Raw genomic sequence first — 19,545 nt, 5'->3', positions numbered from 1 at the left:
ATCCATTTAAAAGGGCTAATTGGATCGGAGTGGACCAGTCCGGTCTCAGTGGGGCCCCTGCTAAACACGGCGATCTAAGGTGAATAATAATAATTTGGATCCGTTAAGAAACGGCTTAATGGTTTCTGATGAGTTGATGTTTTGCTTTCGGAGTGTTAACATTGTGTCTGAGTCGCACTTTGAGTCGTAATCGCTATTACGAAGTATTGATAAGGAGTGCCAATTTCTTTATTTACAGTGTTGATTACTCAATTACTTTGGTTTATTATTGTAATTTAATTATTGCTTTATGATCTTTGTAATTTTTATTTTATATTTTTTCGCAAATGGAGACTTCTTTAGACCCTAAGTCTCCTGACATAGGGGAGACTATATAACTAAAAGGGTAAATGGTCTAAAATGTAAATTTTATTGCATTTAGTCCTTTTATTGTATATAGGTTTATAAAAAGCTATTGCCCACAAGTATGATACATGCAAAAGTTCTGTGTTACATTACTTATAGTAAATAAAGAACAAAATTTTATTAATTTATTGTTAATAAAAAAATATTTCAATACTGTTTGAACTTCATAAATCTTACATTTTGCACGTGGGGTTGCAAATGTCCCTGCATTGCTGAATTGTACGGAGGACGGATTGATATCTGAATTTGATAGTCAGGGTGTTGTTCATGTTAAAAGGATCTATAAAAAAAGTAATAATGTAATGAAGGCAACACTGTCATTGATTTCGACCTTTGAAAGATGTGATCCACCAGAAAGAGGAGTCGTAGAATTTCTTTCATTCTTCTATAAATACAAACAAACCAGCAAATATTTCCTTATCACAAATTGTGGAGAAAATTCTCACAATACTGTTACGTGGAATAATCCTGTTAAATGTTTAAACTATACCAGAAATCATTCGGCATTTAGTAATAAATGCTCATCAAAATATGAACGATAAAAAAAATTGAAAAATTGTGGAACATGAAAAAGTGTCCTATCAGAAGTAGTTATAAAAAGTGGAAGTAATTATTAAAAAGCAAGAGTCAGAAAGTATTCGGATTAGAACGCAGAAGGAGGAGGTAGCGGCTTTCCCCACTCCCATCACCTCTGTAAATGTCTAGTACTTAGGCTTAAATAGAACAGATAACGAAGTTAGCCACAACAGCGTAAGTTTTATTTAAAAAAATAAGTATCTTGGAATCAATTTTGATGAAAAGTAACTGGGATAATAAAATTAATCGCAGTGAAAGTATGTCAAATAGTAGTAGTCCAATTGAAAATAAAGCTAATATTGTCAATCATCAAATGAAAACAAAATTAAACCAACTGTAGCATCAAATATACCTAAGTTAGAAATAAATTTAAAAAGTAATAGGCCAATATCTCAAAACTCCTCTTTATGAGAGAACAGAGTACCTCCTCACAAAATAAACAATATTCAGTCTTGATAAAACAAAAAGACCAAGTATGTAAGAAATCTTAATCCATTCAACACATTGAGTAAACATTCTACTTAAAGTTATTGTGAATTACTTCACAATAACATCAATACATTAAATATATATTTTTTTAATAAGCCTTAACCCAATGTTGTTTAGCATTGTAGTTAATTTTATAGTTGATTATTTCTTTCCTAAATTTCTCTCTGTTTTTCTTTTAATTGTACAGTATTTTATTTATTTTTTATTGTTATGATTTATTTCTTCTACTAATATAAGGTTTACCATTTTTACTTTAATCCAATCGTTTTATTAAAATCTTTTTGGCTTCTTTTCATTGACAGATAGTGTAGGTAGAATATTTTATGTAACATGAATATATCTAAACGGATTATATCACCGGAGAAGTTAATTAAAATACTTACTGAATAACTATAATTGTTCTGTGGCCTGCCTACAAAAAACAAATTTTTAAGTTATCGATAAGTTTGAATTTAGGGGATATGCTATTATGCGACAATATTATACAGATATTGGAATAGCATATGGTGGTGTGTGTTTATTAATTAAAGAGAATATTACTTTTATTGGCATGAATATGAAATCTAACTTGCAATTAGATTTAATCTAAAGATTTTATTAGATCCATTGTATCCCCCAGTGATTATAGCTGGGGATTGTAACGTCCATAGCTTAATTTGGGGTAGTGACAACTTGGATGATAAGGTTAAATTATTAGAATCCTTTATAGATAACTATAATTTAAATCACTCACTCACTCACTGTTGGGCGCTACACTCCTTGTAGGACCTGGGCCTCTGCCAGCATTCTTCCCCGTGCCTCGCGGTCTCCAGCGAGATTCCTCCAATTTTCAATTCTCATCCCTCTCAAATCATCCAGCCACCGATGCCTGTGTCTGTCCCTTTTCTTTTTTCCTCCTGGTGCACCATTTAGCATCATTTTATGTAGCCTGTAATTCAAATATTACAAGCAATTCTTTATATCAAACTCACCTCTGTACTGGATCTGAAAAACTTTCAGCCATAGATCTTACGATCACTAGTCCCCTATTGAAAGCTACGACCCAATGGTTTGCAATAGATTATGTACACCATAGTGACTATTTTTCCTATAATTATTAACACTCTTAATAAATGCTCCTCATACAGTAGACACAACAAATTACTGATTAATAAAGTTGATCGGCTTCAATAACAAGCGACGGCTCAGCTTGTGGATATTGATCTTTCTGATATTGGCCCAGATTACTTAATTCTACAATTAAATACTAGATAACTTGAAGCTGCTCAAGCAGCGATACCGTACATTCCTTATACACCGTACACACCAGGAGTTGTGTTCTGCCAGACAGAAAAACTATGGGTTTTGGTTACTCTTCTCAAATAAGTTGTCTGAAAATTCGCGACCACTATGAAACTGACCCTATAATCTTAGCAAACACTCAAGCAAAACATTTTTACGCTAACTCGTCAACCTTCAATTACTCAGCACACTTCCTTAACATAAAGCAGTCTATCGAATTAGTACCACTCGTTATCACTAATCATCCATTTGATCCATTGAACCAGTCTTTCTCCATGTACGAATTTCCCACCACACTGAACTCCAAAAAGATATCTCCCCGGGTCCAGATTAGATCTGCATTGGTTTGATCAAAAACCTTAGTTCCTCTAGTAAATCTATGATTTTAAAGATATTGTATAAAATATTTTTGTCTAATGGTTTTCCAAATGCATGGAAAGACATGTCCCGATTCCTATTTTGAAAAAAAAAATATAAAGAATCCATATAGTTAATAGTGATCGGCCGATCACCCTCACCTCATCTTTCTGTAAATTCAATAGAAACACTAATTTCCAATACACTGACGTGTTTCTTGTTAGCCAAACGTGTACTGGCAGTATGGCAGAGTGGGTTCAGGAAAGGGAGAAGTAATAGAAACTACTTGTTTCAATTGCAGTCTGATATATTAGAAGCTTTTGATAACAGGAGAAACTTACTGGCGGTATTTCTTGGAATCGAAAATGCTTTTGATAGGACCTGAAGAAGGTTTATGACTGACACTCTGGTTAGAGTCGGGATTAATGGTCACATTCTTCCATTCATAAATAACTTTCTAGTTAACTGAAGGTTGAAGGTTGGAATTGGTGATGTTCTATAGAATGAATTCGAACAGGAGAATGGAGTGCCTGGGGGCTGTGTTTTGAACGCAATACTTTTTTTAATAAAGTGTAAAATGTGGTTAGGTTGCCTGTTAAAAGTATGCTTACGCGAACGACCTTTTTATTTATGAAAAGGGAGAAACGTAATATCCTTACGAGAAGATATTCAAACCGCTCTAAACAATACAGTGTATAAACAGTCAGCCCGTGTTTGGCTTTCTGGTCATGGCTTTAAAATTTTCACGAGTGCAACATTGCTATTCTTTTTTAGCAAAAGACAACCGAATGTAATGTCATCACTGAAAATTAATAATCTACCGGTTACTATCGTTCAGACTGTCAGGCACCTCGCTCAGTTGGATCTTACATATCAAGCAAATAAAAGCAAGTCGCCTTCGCTCCCTAAATCTTTTGAAAATGATAGGTAACACCACCTGGATTGTGGATCGAACAAGTATGCTGACCCTATACGAAACGCTGATGAGATCAAGTTGGATTACGGTTGTAATGCCTACAACTCATTATAGAGTGCCACTCCGAAAATGCTGGACTCGGTACAAACCAGACCTGTCAATAGTCTATATGTTAATGCTGGGGAGCTTCTGCTCAACCTACAATGACAACTTGACCTCCTTTACTTTGCTACAACCCTTTGCGTTACCAACCGCCCTATGAATATTGTTTTTCCAAATCGACAGCATCTAAACTAGCAACAAATCGACTTAACAAAGAAAACATAGTTTATAGTCTGGGTCTCTAGTCTACTTATTAATTTAAACACATAATAACTTACTTTGCAAGAGACTGGATTCTCACAATCTTATCCTTGGGAACTTCCTTCCCCTAAACTTTTTCTTTCCCTTTCAAAGCTACTCAAAAATAACTTTCCGCTATATTGGTATGAACATGAGTTTCTTGGACTGCAAGACAGAGTTGTTGACGCCGACTTCTTTTACTATGACTGCTCCAAGAATTTCTTAGGTGTAAGTGCCTCGATTGTGTGTAATGATCAACAGTGCTTATTCTCTCTGTCGCTGATGCAGTGGTTATATTGCTGAAATGATTGTAATCTTTAAGAGTTTAAATATTTTTCAACCTGCATTAAAAAAACTAACTGTTTTCCTTTACAGATTCAATGTCAGCTCTACTCAGTTTGAGAAATATTTTTTCAACAAACCCGCTAAACCAAAACGTCTATTATTCATTAATAGAATTTTTGATATGCTGTTTGAGTTTTTCAAGCACTCTAAACTTTGTAAGAAAAGTTAACCATACTTCACCACAGATGCCCCTGTTATAATAGAAAAAAATTCAGTATAATTGTGGCAATGAATCCGAGCTCTTGCCTCGTTCGGTGTTGCGGCGGCCGGGTGTGGGATGGAGCCTTGTCATCTATCAATGAACGAGCTGTGCAGTTGGATAGCTCCAGTCGCACTAGGCACAGCCTGCACAAGAGACTTACTTTACTCTCTCCCTGCTTTTAAGTTCCCGTTGATATAGTGATCAGGGAGAGGGATGGATAAGTCCTTGGCACTGGCTTTGTTCCCTGTGCGTGGTTGAGAGTACGGTAAAAAAAAAAGGATAGACTATCGGAAAACTATCCTTTCCGAATCCGAAAATTAAGGCAATAATGACCCTGAAGTGATTGATGACTTAAAGTAATAAAAAAAGAGTTGAATGAAACCCGTGTATGAAATTATTAGTATGAAACCCTTTATTTGCCAGTATTTAACTAGAACGAAACTAAAATAGTTCGAAAACAAATTTTAGATACATGTTTTAAAAAAATAAACCTTACGCCGACTTTTTTAGTTTTAATAAGTAAACAACTGAACAACCCTAACACATAATTAGTAGCGATCATATTTGAAGTTACAGCAATACATTTTTAATTTAAAATCAGTTAATTAATTATTTCTGGTGAACTATCATTACTGTAATGTAATTAATAGTGATCAATATTAATGTGTACAACTGTACAAGGCAATTAATATCGATTGATACATAAAAAAGTGAAATATATTTGATTATTGAATTCACTTTTTTCTTCGATAGATTGTTTAACTGTAAACATAAAAATGACTCAAAGAAACATAAAACTCAAGTATTTCTTTTGAAACGGTAGCATTTAATTTTCCCGCTATTGATTTATGTCATCACCGCTTTAGCAATACTGTTTCATTTTCTCAATAGCTACTTTACAGTCATTCGTTAAACAACAACTTAAATATGTTTTTCAAGAAATTATGTAAGGAAATATTTGGCCCGAAAAATCTAATTTTCTTTTAAATAACATTGAAGTTTAAGATGGGTGTTCTGTTACTAACATTTGAGGGGTGGAGCGCTTCCATCGCATTGTTGAGCTCTATATCAGCCATACATTACATTTATCCTTAATCTGTGATTTTAATATTCAAGTTGGCTAACCACGTAAGTTATTGTGCATTGTGTAATTCCTTCAAGTACAATTTTGCTCTTTAAAGTTGCACAATATTCCTTATGTATTTCGTTGTTATAATATTCTGAGTTAAAGTGCTGATTTCATATCTGGTTAATTCATTTGATTAATCATCTTCAGTAGTAATCAAACTTCTTAGCCCCCGAAATAGCAACTTACATGGTTTTTTTTACAATCTATTAGTTTGTTTAAATGTTATATGTTCATTAAGTTTTTATCTGTTAACTGTCAGATTGCAGATAGGCCATTATGTTGTGAAAGTCAGCTGATATGACTACTTATGTTTTCCATTTTTTTTTAAATTATCAACTTTGATTACTTTAAATCAGGATAACATAAATAGAATATTTATTTTTAATTCTATTTATGTTCATAACTTTTTTTTATTAATGTTATGACAACTTGTTATGGATTTTCAAGGTTTTTCATGTTTTTGATCCTAAAAGTAAAAAACTTTTTCTGATCCCAATTTAGGATTCCGACATGGCCAATAAAGCCGGGCCACAGCGCCCTAATGGGACAGCCCAAGCAAAAATTTGTCAGTTTAAACTAGTGCTTTTAGGAGAATCAGCAGTGGGGAAATCCAGTTTAGTTCTTAGGTTTGTTAAAGGACAGTTTCATGAATACCAAGAAAGCACCATTGGAGGTATTTTTTAAATATTACATCAAGAGATAGTTTCTTTTTGGTTTCATTAAGATTGATAACCAAGGTTTTTTCAGCTGCTTTCTTGACACAGACTGTATGCTTAGACGATACCACTGTTAAATTTGAAATCTGGGATACTGCTGGTCAGGAGAGATATCACAGTTTAGCCCCTATGTATTATAGAGGAGCCCAAGCAGCTATTGTGGTTTATGATGTGACAAATCAGGTTAGTGATAGTATTAAACACATAAATCAAGTTGATTTACCAATCAAATGTCAGAATTATATCTTCTTTGTTTAATAATAATTTTGTTTTTAATTTTTATTATTGTACTCTTTTTTTATGTATGTTATCTATGCATAATGAAATATGTGATTATGTAACTTGTATGTCAATGATACTTGGACCACAGCAGAATTTACTCTACCTTAGTAATTAATATTTCAATAAATCCTGTAACTTATTATTATACTTATGACAAGTTTAATTTTAAGTTATCATACTTATTTTTGTGTTATTTATTCAAGGATAGGTCTGGAATAGCTCTTTTGTTGTTTTTATGTTTTAATGATTTTTGGAATAATGCTGTGTGTGCCTCACTTCACATCTACTTATTTAATTTTAGGACACATTTGGAAGAGCTAAAACATGGGTGAAAGAACTTCAGCGACAAGCCTCACCCAATATTGTAATAGCTCTTGCTGGTAATAAGGCCGATTTGGCTAACAAAAGGTGTGTTGAGTATGAAGAGGCTCAAGCTTATGCTGAAGAAAATGGACTTCTTTTCATGGAAACCTCTGCCAAAACAGGCACCAATGTCAATGAGATTTTTCTTGCAATAGGTATTCATGTATATCAGTTTATTTCTATTTACATAGCAGTCACATACATATACTTTATGAATTTGTATTTGTTTTAGTAAATGTATACATTTTGTAGTTCTTAACATTTTTCTCATGACAGTGACTGTTTAGGGATAGTGTATTGATTGATTTGAAAAGCATAATACACTTATAGTTATTGAGGGACTTATTTTATAAAATCACAATGAGTTTTGAGGAGCATTTCATAGGAGGTATTTATATATTCAGCTTATCTCTTTTGTTGATCTATTAGTTGATAGCCATCCTTAAAATCCTGCTATATGATCACAAACTCCAGTTCGCAAGCATCAGTTTTAAAAACATTGTTCCCCAGCTTTTGTCCATCTGTGTAGACCAACAAACAAATTCATTATAAACTTTGTCTGCCATTGAGATGGATAACATTTTTCAGATTCCCAATAGAGCTTATATTGTTTTCCCTATGAGAAGAACACAAGAAACCATTCTATTGTTGGAAGCTCTACAAGTGAATTACCAAATTTGATTTTTGGGATTTAGCTCTATACTTAATGTTAATTTGTTTTATTTATTTTAGTAAAATCATCCTTGATGCTGCTGAAGCATACTCTGCTTAATTATTTTTCCCATTGTTCGAAGCAAAATGGCACATGAAAATTTCAGGACTTCTATGTTTCTCCCAGTAACCTAGTTGCATATTGTAGCTATGAAACGACATCCAGCCGATTTTTGTGCTTCTTGTTGTGTGTCTATGTATACATTTATTTTGTTTTGGGAGGGAAACTCAAAAAAAAAATCCGTCATGGGCATCTAATGCTATAGATATTTCTCTGACCGAGTGAGAGGGGAACTGGCATTTAGAATGAATCATTTGTATTTCCTTTTACTTTGTGTTGAGGATCCCTGAACTTGGTAGCCGAACTGGGATTCCTATATGTGTAGCTCACTTTAGGTAAATGTATTCCATTCCTCCTATATGTTTTGAAGAGGTGAGAGGGTTCTGAAGAAGAAGCCTCTGATGCCTTTACTATTTAGAGAGAAGTAAGTAAAACAATATAATTGCTCATCCTAGGGTAATCTTGAGCAATTACTTGATTTTATGTTAAATTGCTTGGTTTTTCTATACCAAGGTAAATGCTGCATGGTATCAAAATATGATGCTTCTGGTTAAGAAATTTCTTAAGACAGAATGCCTATGCTATGCTGGCACCTTATGATTTTTTTTAATTCACATTTTATTTTGTTTAGGTTACGCTGTTGCAACTGTTTAAATGTTAATTCATTAGTACTTTAATCTTCATTTAAGTCATAAATATTTTGGTTCTTTTTTCTTTAGAAGTAGAATCTCCATCATGTTGGTTGTACAACCAGGTATTCCAAAATCATCACACGAACTTCTCAGTTTTTGCTGGACTAAGAGTTTATTTCCATACCCACAGACACACTTTCTGGAACATTAGAAAGGAATAGAGTTTCTCATGTGGAAACTCGTCTGTAAAGTACCCATTCAAGCACTTATTTATTCACCTGGAATTGAGAATTTTTATTTTTTAATTATTTTATACAATATGCCATGAGGCGATAATTGGTACATAGTAAATGTTAAGGTGCTTATACCTTAACACAGTTATAGCATTTGAATTTCCGTTTTCAATTTTACATATTTTTAGGTCCAAGTTTAAAAGAAGTTTTGTAGGAAAGTTAAAAAAAAAAAGGTAATTAAAAAAAGCCTTCCTAGTAAATAAAGTTAAATGATGAAGAAATGAACAAGTAATACACTTGGTTAAAAAATGAAATATATACAATAAACAAGTTGTATACAGATAATTTAATATAAACAATTCAAACTTTAAGTTTTGTCTAGTAATTTGTGGGTGCATCTTTTTAGTGATATTTTTTATGAGTGAGTATGTGTACTCTTTTATCGTAGCTGTAAGTCAGACAACATACTCGAAATTCTGTTGTACTGAGGATGGTTATACTCCTTTTCATTATATCCTTTTGTGATATGGTCTGTCAGTCTAACTAGTTGTATTACTGTTGAGTGTTTGGCTCTGAATCAAAACTTTTCGTAAGGTACAATGTTATATCAGGATATATTTTTTATTTATCTGAACAGCAAAAGTTTTTCAAATATCTTGGGTAATATATTTAATAAGATCATTAAGTCTGTAATTACTAATTTCTGCAGGATCTTGTTGAGTTTGAGGATTGGTATGACTTCAGCTGATTTCCATGATGGTAGTAGTATCATAAATCGAAAATAAGTCATAATTTCAATGAAATAGTGGGTTTTCAATGAGTATGGTGGGGATGGAAACATGGTAGGTGGGTTTTTTGGGTAATTTATTTTAGCTGTTTCTTTTGTTTTCATTATCTGGATGGAAATGCAGGTGGTACTTGTTTCCTAAGAAATGTTTTTACAAGGTTATGAATTTCACATTCTTAAAATTAATTAAGTGTACCCATCTACAAGTTTAATTGTTTGGCATGAGTATTTTGAGTACTTGCCATAAACATTTGTCCCTGGAACAAAATTGACTGAGTGTTGGGTACCATTTTTCCATTTAATAAGATTGTTTTTCAATAAACAGATTATTCTCCTGAATATAAATTTATGAGTTAGGTTTTTGGTTCTTTAATATATGTTCCTTATTTCCAGTGTTTGTTAGTGACTTGGATACCATATCTAACAATAATCATTCGAGTCATCTCAGAGAAAAGTCATTTGGTTCATTCTTATTATTTAGACTTTGAATAATCCTAATCACTTTATATATTTTCTCTATCATCACAAGTGGTTTGGTTATGGGCATATGAAATCTCACAATGTTTGACATTTTTAAAAAAAAATTGCAGATAGTATTATTGAGATCTGTGTGTCATTCTGGGGTGTGCCAAATATAAATATATCTGCCCTGTAATCTCAGAGAAAAGCCATGTCTATGGAAAGAATGATTTTTTAAAAATCAAATTTTTTCACATGAGGTTAGCATTTTGTTTCTTATTTGATTAAAAGGTTTCTCATTGGAAATGATAAATAAAGCCTCGAATTAATGGGCTCTGGAATTGAAAAATTCTTTGTTTTGTGGTCAAGAAAAACTGAAATCTGAAATTGCTTATTTTGACTTGATGATAAACACTTTAGTATTCTTAAACTATTAGATAGAAAATTTAAAAAATGGAAAAAAAAATGTGAGATGGAAAATTACCTATTTGAATTTTTTTGGAAAATTTGAGAATTGTGTGATTAAATAATACTTTTACACTTAAACATCATAAAATAAGGAACGATTAGTTCTTATTTTTTCCCCTGTTATTGTCAAAAGTGTTTCTTTAATTCTTTTTTCTTTGGCAGATTTCAAATATTTTTTTATGCTCATGGTACATGGTAAATTTTATGTTGATACAAAAATGTATACTCAATTCCAACTGTTGTTAAGTTATACTACAAAGATAAAGACTTCAATTTTTTTGCATGAATACATAAATATTAATTTTTAAATTTATAATCGCCCATACATTACTATTCTTACTAGCTAAGAAGCTTCCCAAAAGTGAGACTACTGGTGGAAGTGGTAGTGGACAAGGAAGGAGGCTTGTAGAGTCGGAGACAACAGCTAAAACATCGGCTTCATGCTGCAAATGAACCACCATAGTTATACTTCATCTGCATTTAAGGCTCCAACATGGTAATTATTTATTCTAACTATTTTATATTTAATCATGGTCATGGTTCATAAATATATGTATGTATGTATGTGTATATACTAGATCATATGTATATGTTATTATAGATAATTCATGATAATTTATAGGTTGTCACAATATGTTTTTATTGATTTTTTTTTTTTAAGGCCAATGATAATTTTTTGTCAATAATTCGAAATATACCCCACTCTCTTAATTCTGACTCCTATTTTTCTATAAATCAAGCATGATATATATTTATACATTCACATAGAAAGAATTTTTGCTTAAAATGTTGAAGTGAAGATTTTCTTCTTTTTTTTTTTTTTTTTTTCGTTTCGTGACTTCAATACCGACTTTTTAATTGGACTTGAACAAAAGCTCAGCTACCAGCTGCTAAATCATTTCTCATAAGTGATGTGATTCTTCCCAGTGACTTTTAGAAATAAAGATGTTCTTAAGCAGTTTTTAAATTGCTGTAAAAAGAAATTGTAATTTTTAATTTGTTTTTTATATACCATATAATAAGATTAAATTATTCTAGTTTTTGATATATTTATTTTTAATAATATTTCTTTATTTACCAGCACATTCATTCAGATGAGTTAAACACAGAATAACTACATATTTCAACTTTCTGTACACATTTGAGGCAAGATCAGGCCATCTTTTTTTCCCCTTTATAGTTGACATCAATTTACTCATGATAAATAGAACATTCCCATATAATTAAAATTTTTTTTTTTTTTATATTATTTCTCAAAAATTAATAATTTTATTTTTTTTTTTTTTTTATCTTTTGTTTCATTTGAATTATAATTTTTTTGCAAAAAAAATTTGTACATTCTTTTTAATCATACATGAATAATAGTTTGTTTTTTTTTAATTTAAAAATACCATGTGTACTTTTTTCCCCAGGTCCTAAATGGTTTCTAAACTATAGACATTACATACAATTATAAAAAACTTAATACATAAAATTATAAAAACATAATAATAAAAGGGGGGCTATGACCTCACTCCATGAAGTAACCTTATTTTAATACTGTTTTAGTGGTATTATACTCTTATGTTATAATACAATTGTGAAAAAAAGAGCCGTACTGAAACTGGGCAGATAATAATTAAGTCGTTGGTGACTCAAAATATATTATTTATCAGTCATAAAATTAATTCTTCGCATTTTGAGTACCAACACTTTTCAAAAGTTACTATAATGTAGAGATGAGCAACCTTTTTTCACTGTGAGCCAAAATTAATCAAAATATGTCCAAGAAGAAAGTTTCCTTGGTATTTATTATAGTATTGTTTCCTCGCCATCAGAAGGTACATAGCTAGTTATATTTTTAGATTTAGGAATAAATTTTATTATTTAAAAAAAAATTGATTTGTCATTTCATAATTAAACCTACAACAGCTACAATTTTTAAAGCCCGCATGTCAAGAAAAATACATTCACATGGCTAAGCGTAAGTAGTAGATGGAATTTGATAAAATTAATACTAATTCATGGCAATGCTTATCCCAAACTTCCCTCCAATTTCGGGCCAAACTGGACAAGCTGTTTTTGAAATAAATGTGTACTGAGAAAATTTGTTTATGCATGAATAGGGATGGGATCTGATAAAATTGATAAAGGACCAACTATATACCAGCCCATGCAATCCCTGAAAATTTCGAAATCAGATTAACAGTTTGATCAATTATACCGAAACACAATTTTGTCTACTGAGAAACATAGAATGTCTAAAACATTAAATAGGAGGCAATTTTTTTTTTTTATTTCCTGTATGAATACGAACATACCTGTGTTTATTTTTGACGATTGTATATTTTATACACAATATTTTGTATCAAAGTTTAGGTAAATACTCATTACATGTTGTTTGGAGAACTCGTATTGGTCGCTCTAAATTTTCAAATGGATAACTTAGTGATTGCTATATGTTACCAAATAATGAAATAAAGTAATGAATTGTTTAAAAACATTTAGGAGTCTAATAGATGGTATTAGATGAATGTGATAACATTTGTTGATCTATACTAACACAGAGTAATTTACTGCCATACTTATGGTGTACTGGTATACAGAAGTTTTAATATTAAGCCACCAGAGATCACTATTTCCTGGATTCCATGCTGAGAAAAAATTACCTCTCTCACTTATATACTGAAACTAATTTGAATTCATGATTTATCATGTTTACATAGGAGAAACAAACTACGTTTAATCTCTTTAGGTGGTCTATGCCATTGTGGGTATTATTTCAAAGGATAAAGCCTATGATTTTAAAAGAGGAAGTTTTAGAAAAATGTATCCCTGCTACAATCACTCTCTCTTTTTTTTAACAATTTCATAAATTGTTGTAGATGCCATTTTTGTGTACTTCTGCACAATACATGATCAAGGCAGAAAAAATCTACCCAAAATTAATATACTGAACAACTGAGAATTTTCAGATATAGGTTCATTAACTTATAAAACAAAAAGATTCTAATTTCTCAAACCTCCAAGTCAAGTCATGGTTTTGAAGGATCTCTATCCAGCTTTATTATTTCTTCCAAACAGAAATTTATGAAAATTAGATGCTCTTTTAAAACTCAACTATGACGTAGTAGGTATAAAAAAAAATCTCTTGGTGCAAAATTTTGTACTTTTTTCCACAAATAATTTAAAAAAAAAAAATATGTTTACTGTTGGAAACCAAGAACATCACATTACTACATAATTTTAAATTTTTATCCTTAAATATTTCTTATATTTTTTGTTACCTCTGTGTGAACACATAATTATACATTTGCCTCGTTTTATATTAAAATTTGTTTTCTATTAATTACCTTAAGAAGAAAAGTTTACTTATTGGGAAGAATAGTTATCATGTTACTATCGTGAAGATTGTGAATTTTCCATCTGAATTTTATTTAGGAGTCCGCATCTTGTAATTTTTTCAATATTTTAAATTTCTTCAATATGAGTGCCTATTAAAAGGGATGCTGATAGTAAATATTTTATCTGAGCTTTGTTTCAAAATTAATATACTATAATAAGTCTGTCAGAAAAAAAGATGGTTTTATTAGAAAATACCCAATGGTTAATTTAGAAAAAAAAATTAGGGATACTGTTGTCACAAGTGTGACTTTTGATCTGATTTCATAAGAGTATTTATTTTTACCTTGCCACACAGAGTTAGTCAAGGTTCAGTACCACATAAGCTCGAGTAACACCATTTTAACTGAAGTAATGTTTACTCGGAATGAGGTATAAGTGATTGTTGTGAGATTTTTAATATCCAAAAGTAAAAAAATAAGTGTAATTGGACAAACCTTATACCCATTTTCATATAACAATTTCAGTGAAACTTTATTTGGTGAGAAAATGTGTGATCTGTGTGCGAGGGTTCTTGCTGATGCTCCCCAGGAACTAAAAAATGTAGGAATGTACTAGAAAGAAGTGTCTTACCTCTGTGGAACTGCTTTTATTTTCAACATAGTCTTCCTGTAGACTAATGAATTTGGTCCAGTGATGTTCCAATGCCTTGAACCCACCTCGAAAATGAGAGTCCTACAGACCTGAAAATACCTCTCCAATTCGGCTGTCAGTTCTTCCATTGTAGGAATTCTCCGTCCACCTAGGAAAATTTTCAGCTTGGGGAAGAGATGAAAGTCTGATGATGCCGAATAAGGTGGATGTGGCAACAATGCGTAGCTCAATTCATGAAGTTTTGCCATGGCAATAGCACTTGTGTGCAGACAGGCGTTGTCCTGATGAAAGATGACTTTTTTCCTTGCCAAACCAGGCCTTTTTTTTGCGTATCTTTTCCTATAGTTGGTTTAGGTTTATGTAGTATTTTCCCGTGATTGTTCGGCCAGTAGGAAGATAAACTATCAGCAGAATGCCTTTTGCATCTCAGAAAACTGAGGCCATTACTTTTTCAGCCGAGCGTACTGCCTTTGCTTTCTTTGGTGGTGGTGACTCAGCAAGTTTCCACTGCTTTGACTGCTTTTTTGTCTATGAGATATAGTAGTAGACCCAAGTTTCATCTGTAGTCACAAACCGGCATAAAAAATCTTGTTGGTTGCGCTGAAAAGGGGCCAGATTTTGTTCCAACATTTCCAATCTGGTGCGTTTATGGTCCAATGTCCAAGAGGCATGGTATGGTACCCATCTTGGGGATAATATTTTCATTCCCAATTCTTCTGTTAAAATGAGATATACCCGCTTAGATGACATCCCTGTAGCTTCAGCAACCTCACATCCTTTCAGTTGACCATCCTCCATGACCTTTTTATGATCATCATCTAAGATTTTCCGACCAAATTTAAACTCACTGGTCCACTTGGCAACAATTGAATATAAAGGAGCAGAGTCCCCTAGTGTGTTCTGAAAGTTGGCATGATTTCCTTTGCTTTCATACCTTTCTTTACAAAGTACTTAATCACTGCTCGAATCTGTTTTTTCCACTGTCACAAAGCCCTATGCATAAAACAACAAAGAGTCATAACTACCACTCATGCCACGTGTTCACTCACAAAAGATGTGTGATTATTGCGTGGGAACCTCGTTGCTCTAGCACTGGCATATAGCAGTGATTCTGAGAACTTTTCAAACCACCCTCATATATTTTATATTAATGTCATCTACTTTTGCTTTAAAGGTATTTTTGCTTTTATTTTTTATTTGTATTTAGGCTCTTTTCCTTTAAAGATATGTTTTTGGTATAGAATGAGAAAGAAGTATTACTAATCATGTTAAATGTACTGTAAATGACAAGAAACAAAAGATACTTTCAGTAAGTTAAACAAATTAATACTTCCAGTAGGCTAAACAATTTTTAATTAGATATATTTTTTTTTTAGAATCCTGAAATAAGAATTTTCAGAGAAATCAAATATTAGAAACTAGATTTTTTCGTTGAATTTTTTATTTGCTGTGTCCAGCGTTCATTTAACATTCCGAATTTCCTAGGATTTGATCCAAATTCAATATTACATCAATACAAACCACTGTTGAAAAGCTGAATTTCTGAAGTTGAATAATAACATACTATGTATGTATGTGATTGTTGGACCCTACATTGGGGACAGATTAACCACAATGTTGCTAAAAAGAAAGAAGGTTTAATGAGCTTAAAATCTAATGGAAAAACATGTGAATAGGATATATTTGAAGGATGCAGGGGAAAAACGATAAGGATTCCTGATTACCTTTTGAACAGTACTGATACAGAAGAGACCTGTCAGGGTTCAATGAAAGCTTTCTATGCAACTATTAATTCATGTGATTAAAAAAACAGAGCTCTTGGTATTTAAAGAAACCGATACTGTGGAAGAGATAGTGGTTGGTTACTCTATTGTATTAAATAAAACTAAAAATGTGAACTGTAACAGTTCATTTATCCCCTGTACTTTTCAATTATGATTCATATTACCAAAGGATACAGTTACAAATAATCTGGCTTTAGCCTTAATTAAGTTTAATATAAATAAAGTTTTATTCATAAATAAGTTCAGGATGATAACCACAGGAAATTGAGATTTTAGACACTCTATTGCTACAATGGTCACATTTATTATCTTCTCTAATAGATTTACTAGATGCATCATGGGACTATCTTCAACAAGTCATACATGTAACCCAGTTATCATTACTTTTCTTACCAATCATTATATTTCTCTACTTACCACAAACTCATTCATCTTCATCCCTATCACCAAAACTATCAGATCCATCATAAAATTCCAAAAAGTTCTGAAGTTTTCAATTTTTTAATTCTTTTTTGGAAGCTGTCGGTTTTTGTTAGTAGAAGTTAATGTCAATGTTTGACATTTTTTTTTTTTTTAATATTGATGTATTTTTAGATTGTTGTGACCGAGATTTGAAATAATAATATTTTTAGAAATAATAAAGTTTGTATACATTTCTCTAATAGTGAGTTGTTAAATAGATTTTTAAGAAGAAAATTGAGTTTGATTCATAAGATACACTCCTTAACAAAATTACAGGTCATGCTAGTTACCCTACTTTTATAGGGATATCGTTTTACACAAGTGTGTTAAGGCGACACCTCAGCAACCTCGAAACTGTAGTGGCACTGGTTTAATTCTGGCCTGGGTAGGTTTAATTTTATTTCTTGGTGGAACCATAGAATGAAAACTTGACCTTTCCATCTTGATGAGAATAGGGTGGAAACCTGTAGGATAACCTCGACTATCCATGTTAGAAATGGCCATAGAGGGGTAAACAAAAAAAAAAGTTGAATGGAATATGTTGACTTTGACTTCCGTCAAAACAGCCCTGATGAAGCCCTGCAACGTGGGGCGAAACGTTGGCTCAATAAAAATAGTACACCCATTTACTATTTGAGTTTTATTTGACCGCACCCGGACCATATTCCATTCATTGATACACACGGTCAATCAGCAATCTTCCAGTATGTCGAAAAAAAAGTTATTACTTTCCTAAAACTGATTGCCTTTGCTAAAACCATTGTAAACACAGAGATAGTTAATAATACTTAAGAATGGTTTGTTTTTATGGAGGAATGATTGTTAACAGAGTGGCTTAAATTGAAATATTTAGATACTATTAAAGTATATGTAATGCTCAGTTTTTTATCTTGATATCATCCAAAACATAGGGTTTAAGTTTTATATTTATTAAATTATATAATTTAATTTATCTACGAGTTGTAATTTGGTATTATTTTGTTTAATTAAATTCGATTAAAACAAAATTGTATCAATGAGTCAAAGGAACATTGTAGAATTACACAGTTTTAAAAGTTTTTCTATTCAGTTCAGTATAGTTTTAAAAATTGTTTAAACTTGAAAGAAAGGTAAAAAAGCTATTAGAAATTTTGTTAGGCTGAGTAATTGAGTGGACAAAGGGAGAGATCAGGTAGGTCTATGACTACAAATACCGAAGAACGTAGAGCTCTTTTATTCCAAATACCTAACTCTTCAGGTACTGCCAGAGAAATTTGTGAACAAGCTGATTAACACTTGTTTTATACTTATTAATTAATTAACTGGTGAACAAATGAAATTAAAAATGTCCAACAAATTTTGAAAAACTCAAGTACTCTTAAGTGGGTAAAACTAAGGATAGAATATCTTTCAAACTCCTCCCCTCTCCCTATTGTTACTTGCAATCTTATAAGTTAAAATATTTTAAAGAAATCTTGTCTACTAGAACTAATGATTATTATAAAAAATTATTAGGGTAACCTATAATATTGTAGAAAAGTGTACCTTCTGTTTCCCTTTTATACCATTTACATATAATTATATGAAGTGGAAATTAATATTAGGAAACTTTATGTGTATGGAACACCAAGTGAGTATACAATTATTATACTCTACACTTAATACTTAATAAGATTGTATCGAAACGAAACATACAAGATTTGGAAAAAAATGTTGAGTGTGAATCAACCTTCATATGGCTTGACGAAGTTGTAGTAGTACATGAGGCATAAGTATGGATTAGTTTTCATTAAAACCATTGTTGTTTTATGAAGTATGTATTGGTAACGTAATTTTTCTTTTTAGATTTTTTATTGTGTTATTGAAGAATATCTACTTAATTTAATTTAAGATTTTAAAATGTTTTCATCTTAAGACATAAAGTTTATTTAATTTATTTACAGTGATTTTTTTTCCAGATTCTTAAAGAAACTTAGATGTGTATTTATTTTATTTTTCTTAAGGTGGACAATACTAGAGGTGTAAGTGAGTGCATAATCACAAGAAGGCACTGGTGCCAATGGACTCAAGTTGTGGTTTTTGGGCACTACAAGTATATGTTTGGGGGTACAAATAATATAGAATTAGTTAAATATATGTTTATATGTATATGTATAGTATTACAAATACATATATGTATATGTATATTTATCTATATAACAGTTTATGATATCCTTGCTTTTTAAATATTAAATCCCCTTCTGTGTTAAGTTTGTGAAAGTTGTCTTTTTTGTATATACATACATTTATTAAATCTTAATTTATATATAGGAAAAGTATATGTGTGGGTATGTATACTGACACACATACATCGTATATCAAGTACATTTTGACTATAGAAAAAAAAAAAAAAAAGAAAAGTTATGATAAGATCAAAATTGTCCATTCCTGTATTTTTGTGCAGGAAAAAGTTGTATACATGATAATATATTTTATTCACTACTAAACAAAATTTTGTGACATTTTTTACAAACCCCTTTATTTCTACCCCTTTTTACTATTACATTTCATTTTAGAGAACTATTTAATAGTTAAATATATATACATATATA

The 19,545-nt window shown here is 31.4% G+C and overlaps 2 protein-coding genes across 5 annotated transcripts in view; one reads left to right on the top strand and one right to left on the bottom strand.

Annotated features, from left to right (window-relative positions):
• LOC106683675 (EF-hand domain-containing family member B) overlaps positions 1-6,056 on the bottom strand; it is a 41,406-nt gene extending 35,350 nt beyond the window's left edge. The window contains exons 1-3 of one of the 2 annotated variants that reach the window (XM_067051780.1): positions 5,939-6,056; positions 4,405-4,665; positions 2,204-2,398 (exon numbers count right to left, since the gene is read on the bottom strand). The gene's annotated coding sequence lies outside the window, so the exon portion shown is untranslated. The remainder of the gene's footprint in view (positions 1-2,203; positions 2,399-4,404; positions 4,666-5,938) is intronic. The other variant, XM_067051781.1, reaches the window with a different exon arrangement.
• Positions 5,910-19,353, top strand: Rab5 (RAS oncogene family member Rab5). 3 transcript variants are annotated; one of them, XM_014425296.3, is made up of 6 exons: positions 5,910-6,041; positions 6,544-6,715; positions 6,790-6,941; positions 7,342-7,558; positions 11,098-11,250; positions 18,958-19,353. In XM_014425296.3, the coding sequence occupies exons 2-5, from the start codon at positions 6,553-6,555 to the stop codon at positions 11,205-11,207; spliced, it is 642 nt and encodes a 213-aa protein (XP_014280782.1). In that variant the 5' UTR covers positions 5,910-6,041; positions 6,544-6,552; the 3' UTR covers positions 11,208-11,250; positions 18,958-19,353. The 3 variants fall into 3 exon arrangements, with proteins under 3 accessions (XP_014280782.1, XP_066907885.1, XP_066907884.1); XM_067051784.1 differs by having other exon boundaries at positions 18,913-19,353; XM_067051783.1 differs by having other exon boundaries at positions 18,898-19,353.
• The last annotated feature ends 192 nt before the right edge of the window (positions 19,354-19,545 follow it).

This window comes from Halyomorpha halys, unplaced genomic scaffold (assembly GCF_000696795.3).
Source record: "Halyomorpha halys isolate HHAL.00 unplaced genomic scaffold, Hhal_1.1 Scaffold505.1, whole genome shotgun sequence".
Classification (NCBI taxonomy): domain Eukaryota; kingdom Metazoa; phylum Arthropoda; class Insecta; order Hemiptera; family Pentatomidae; genus Halyomorpha; species Halyomorpha halys.
Note: the sequence above shows the minus strand (reverse complement) of the source record. Positions and strands in the feature narration are given on the sequence as shown.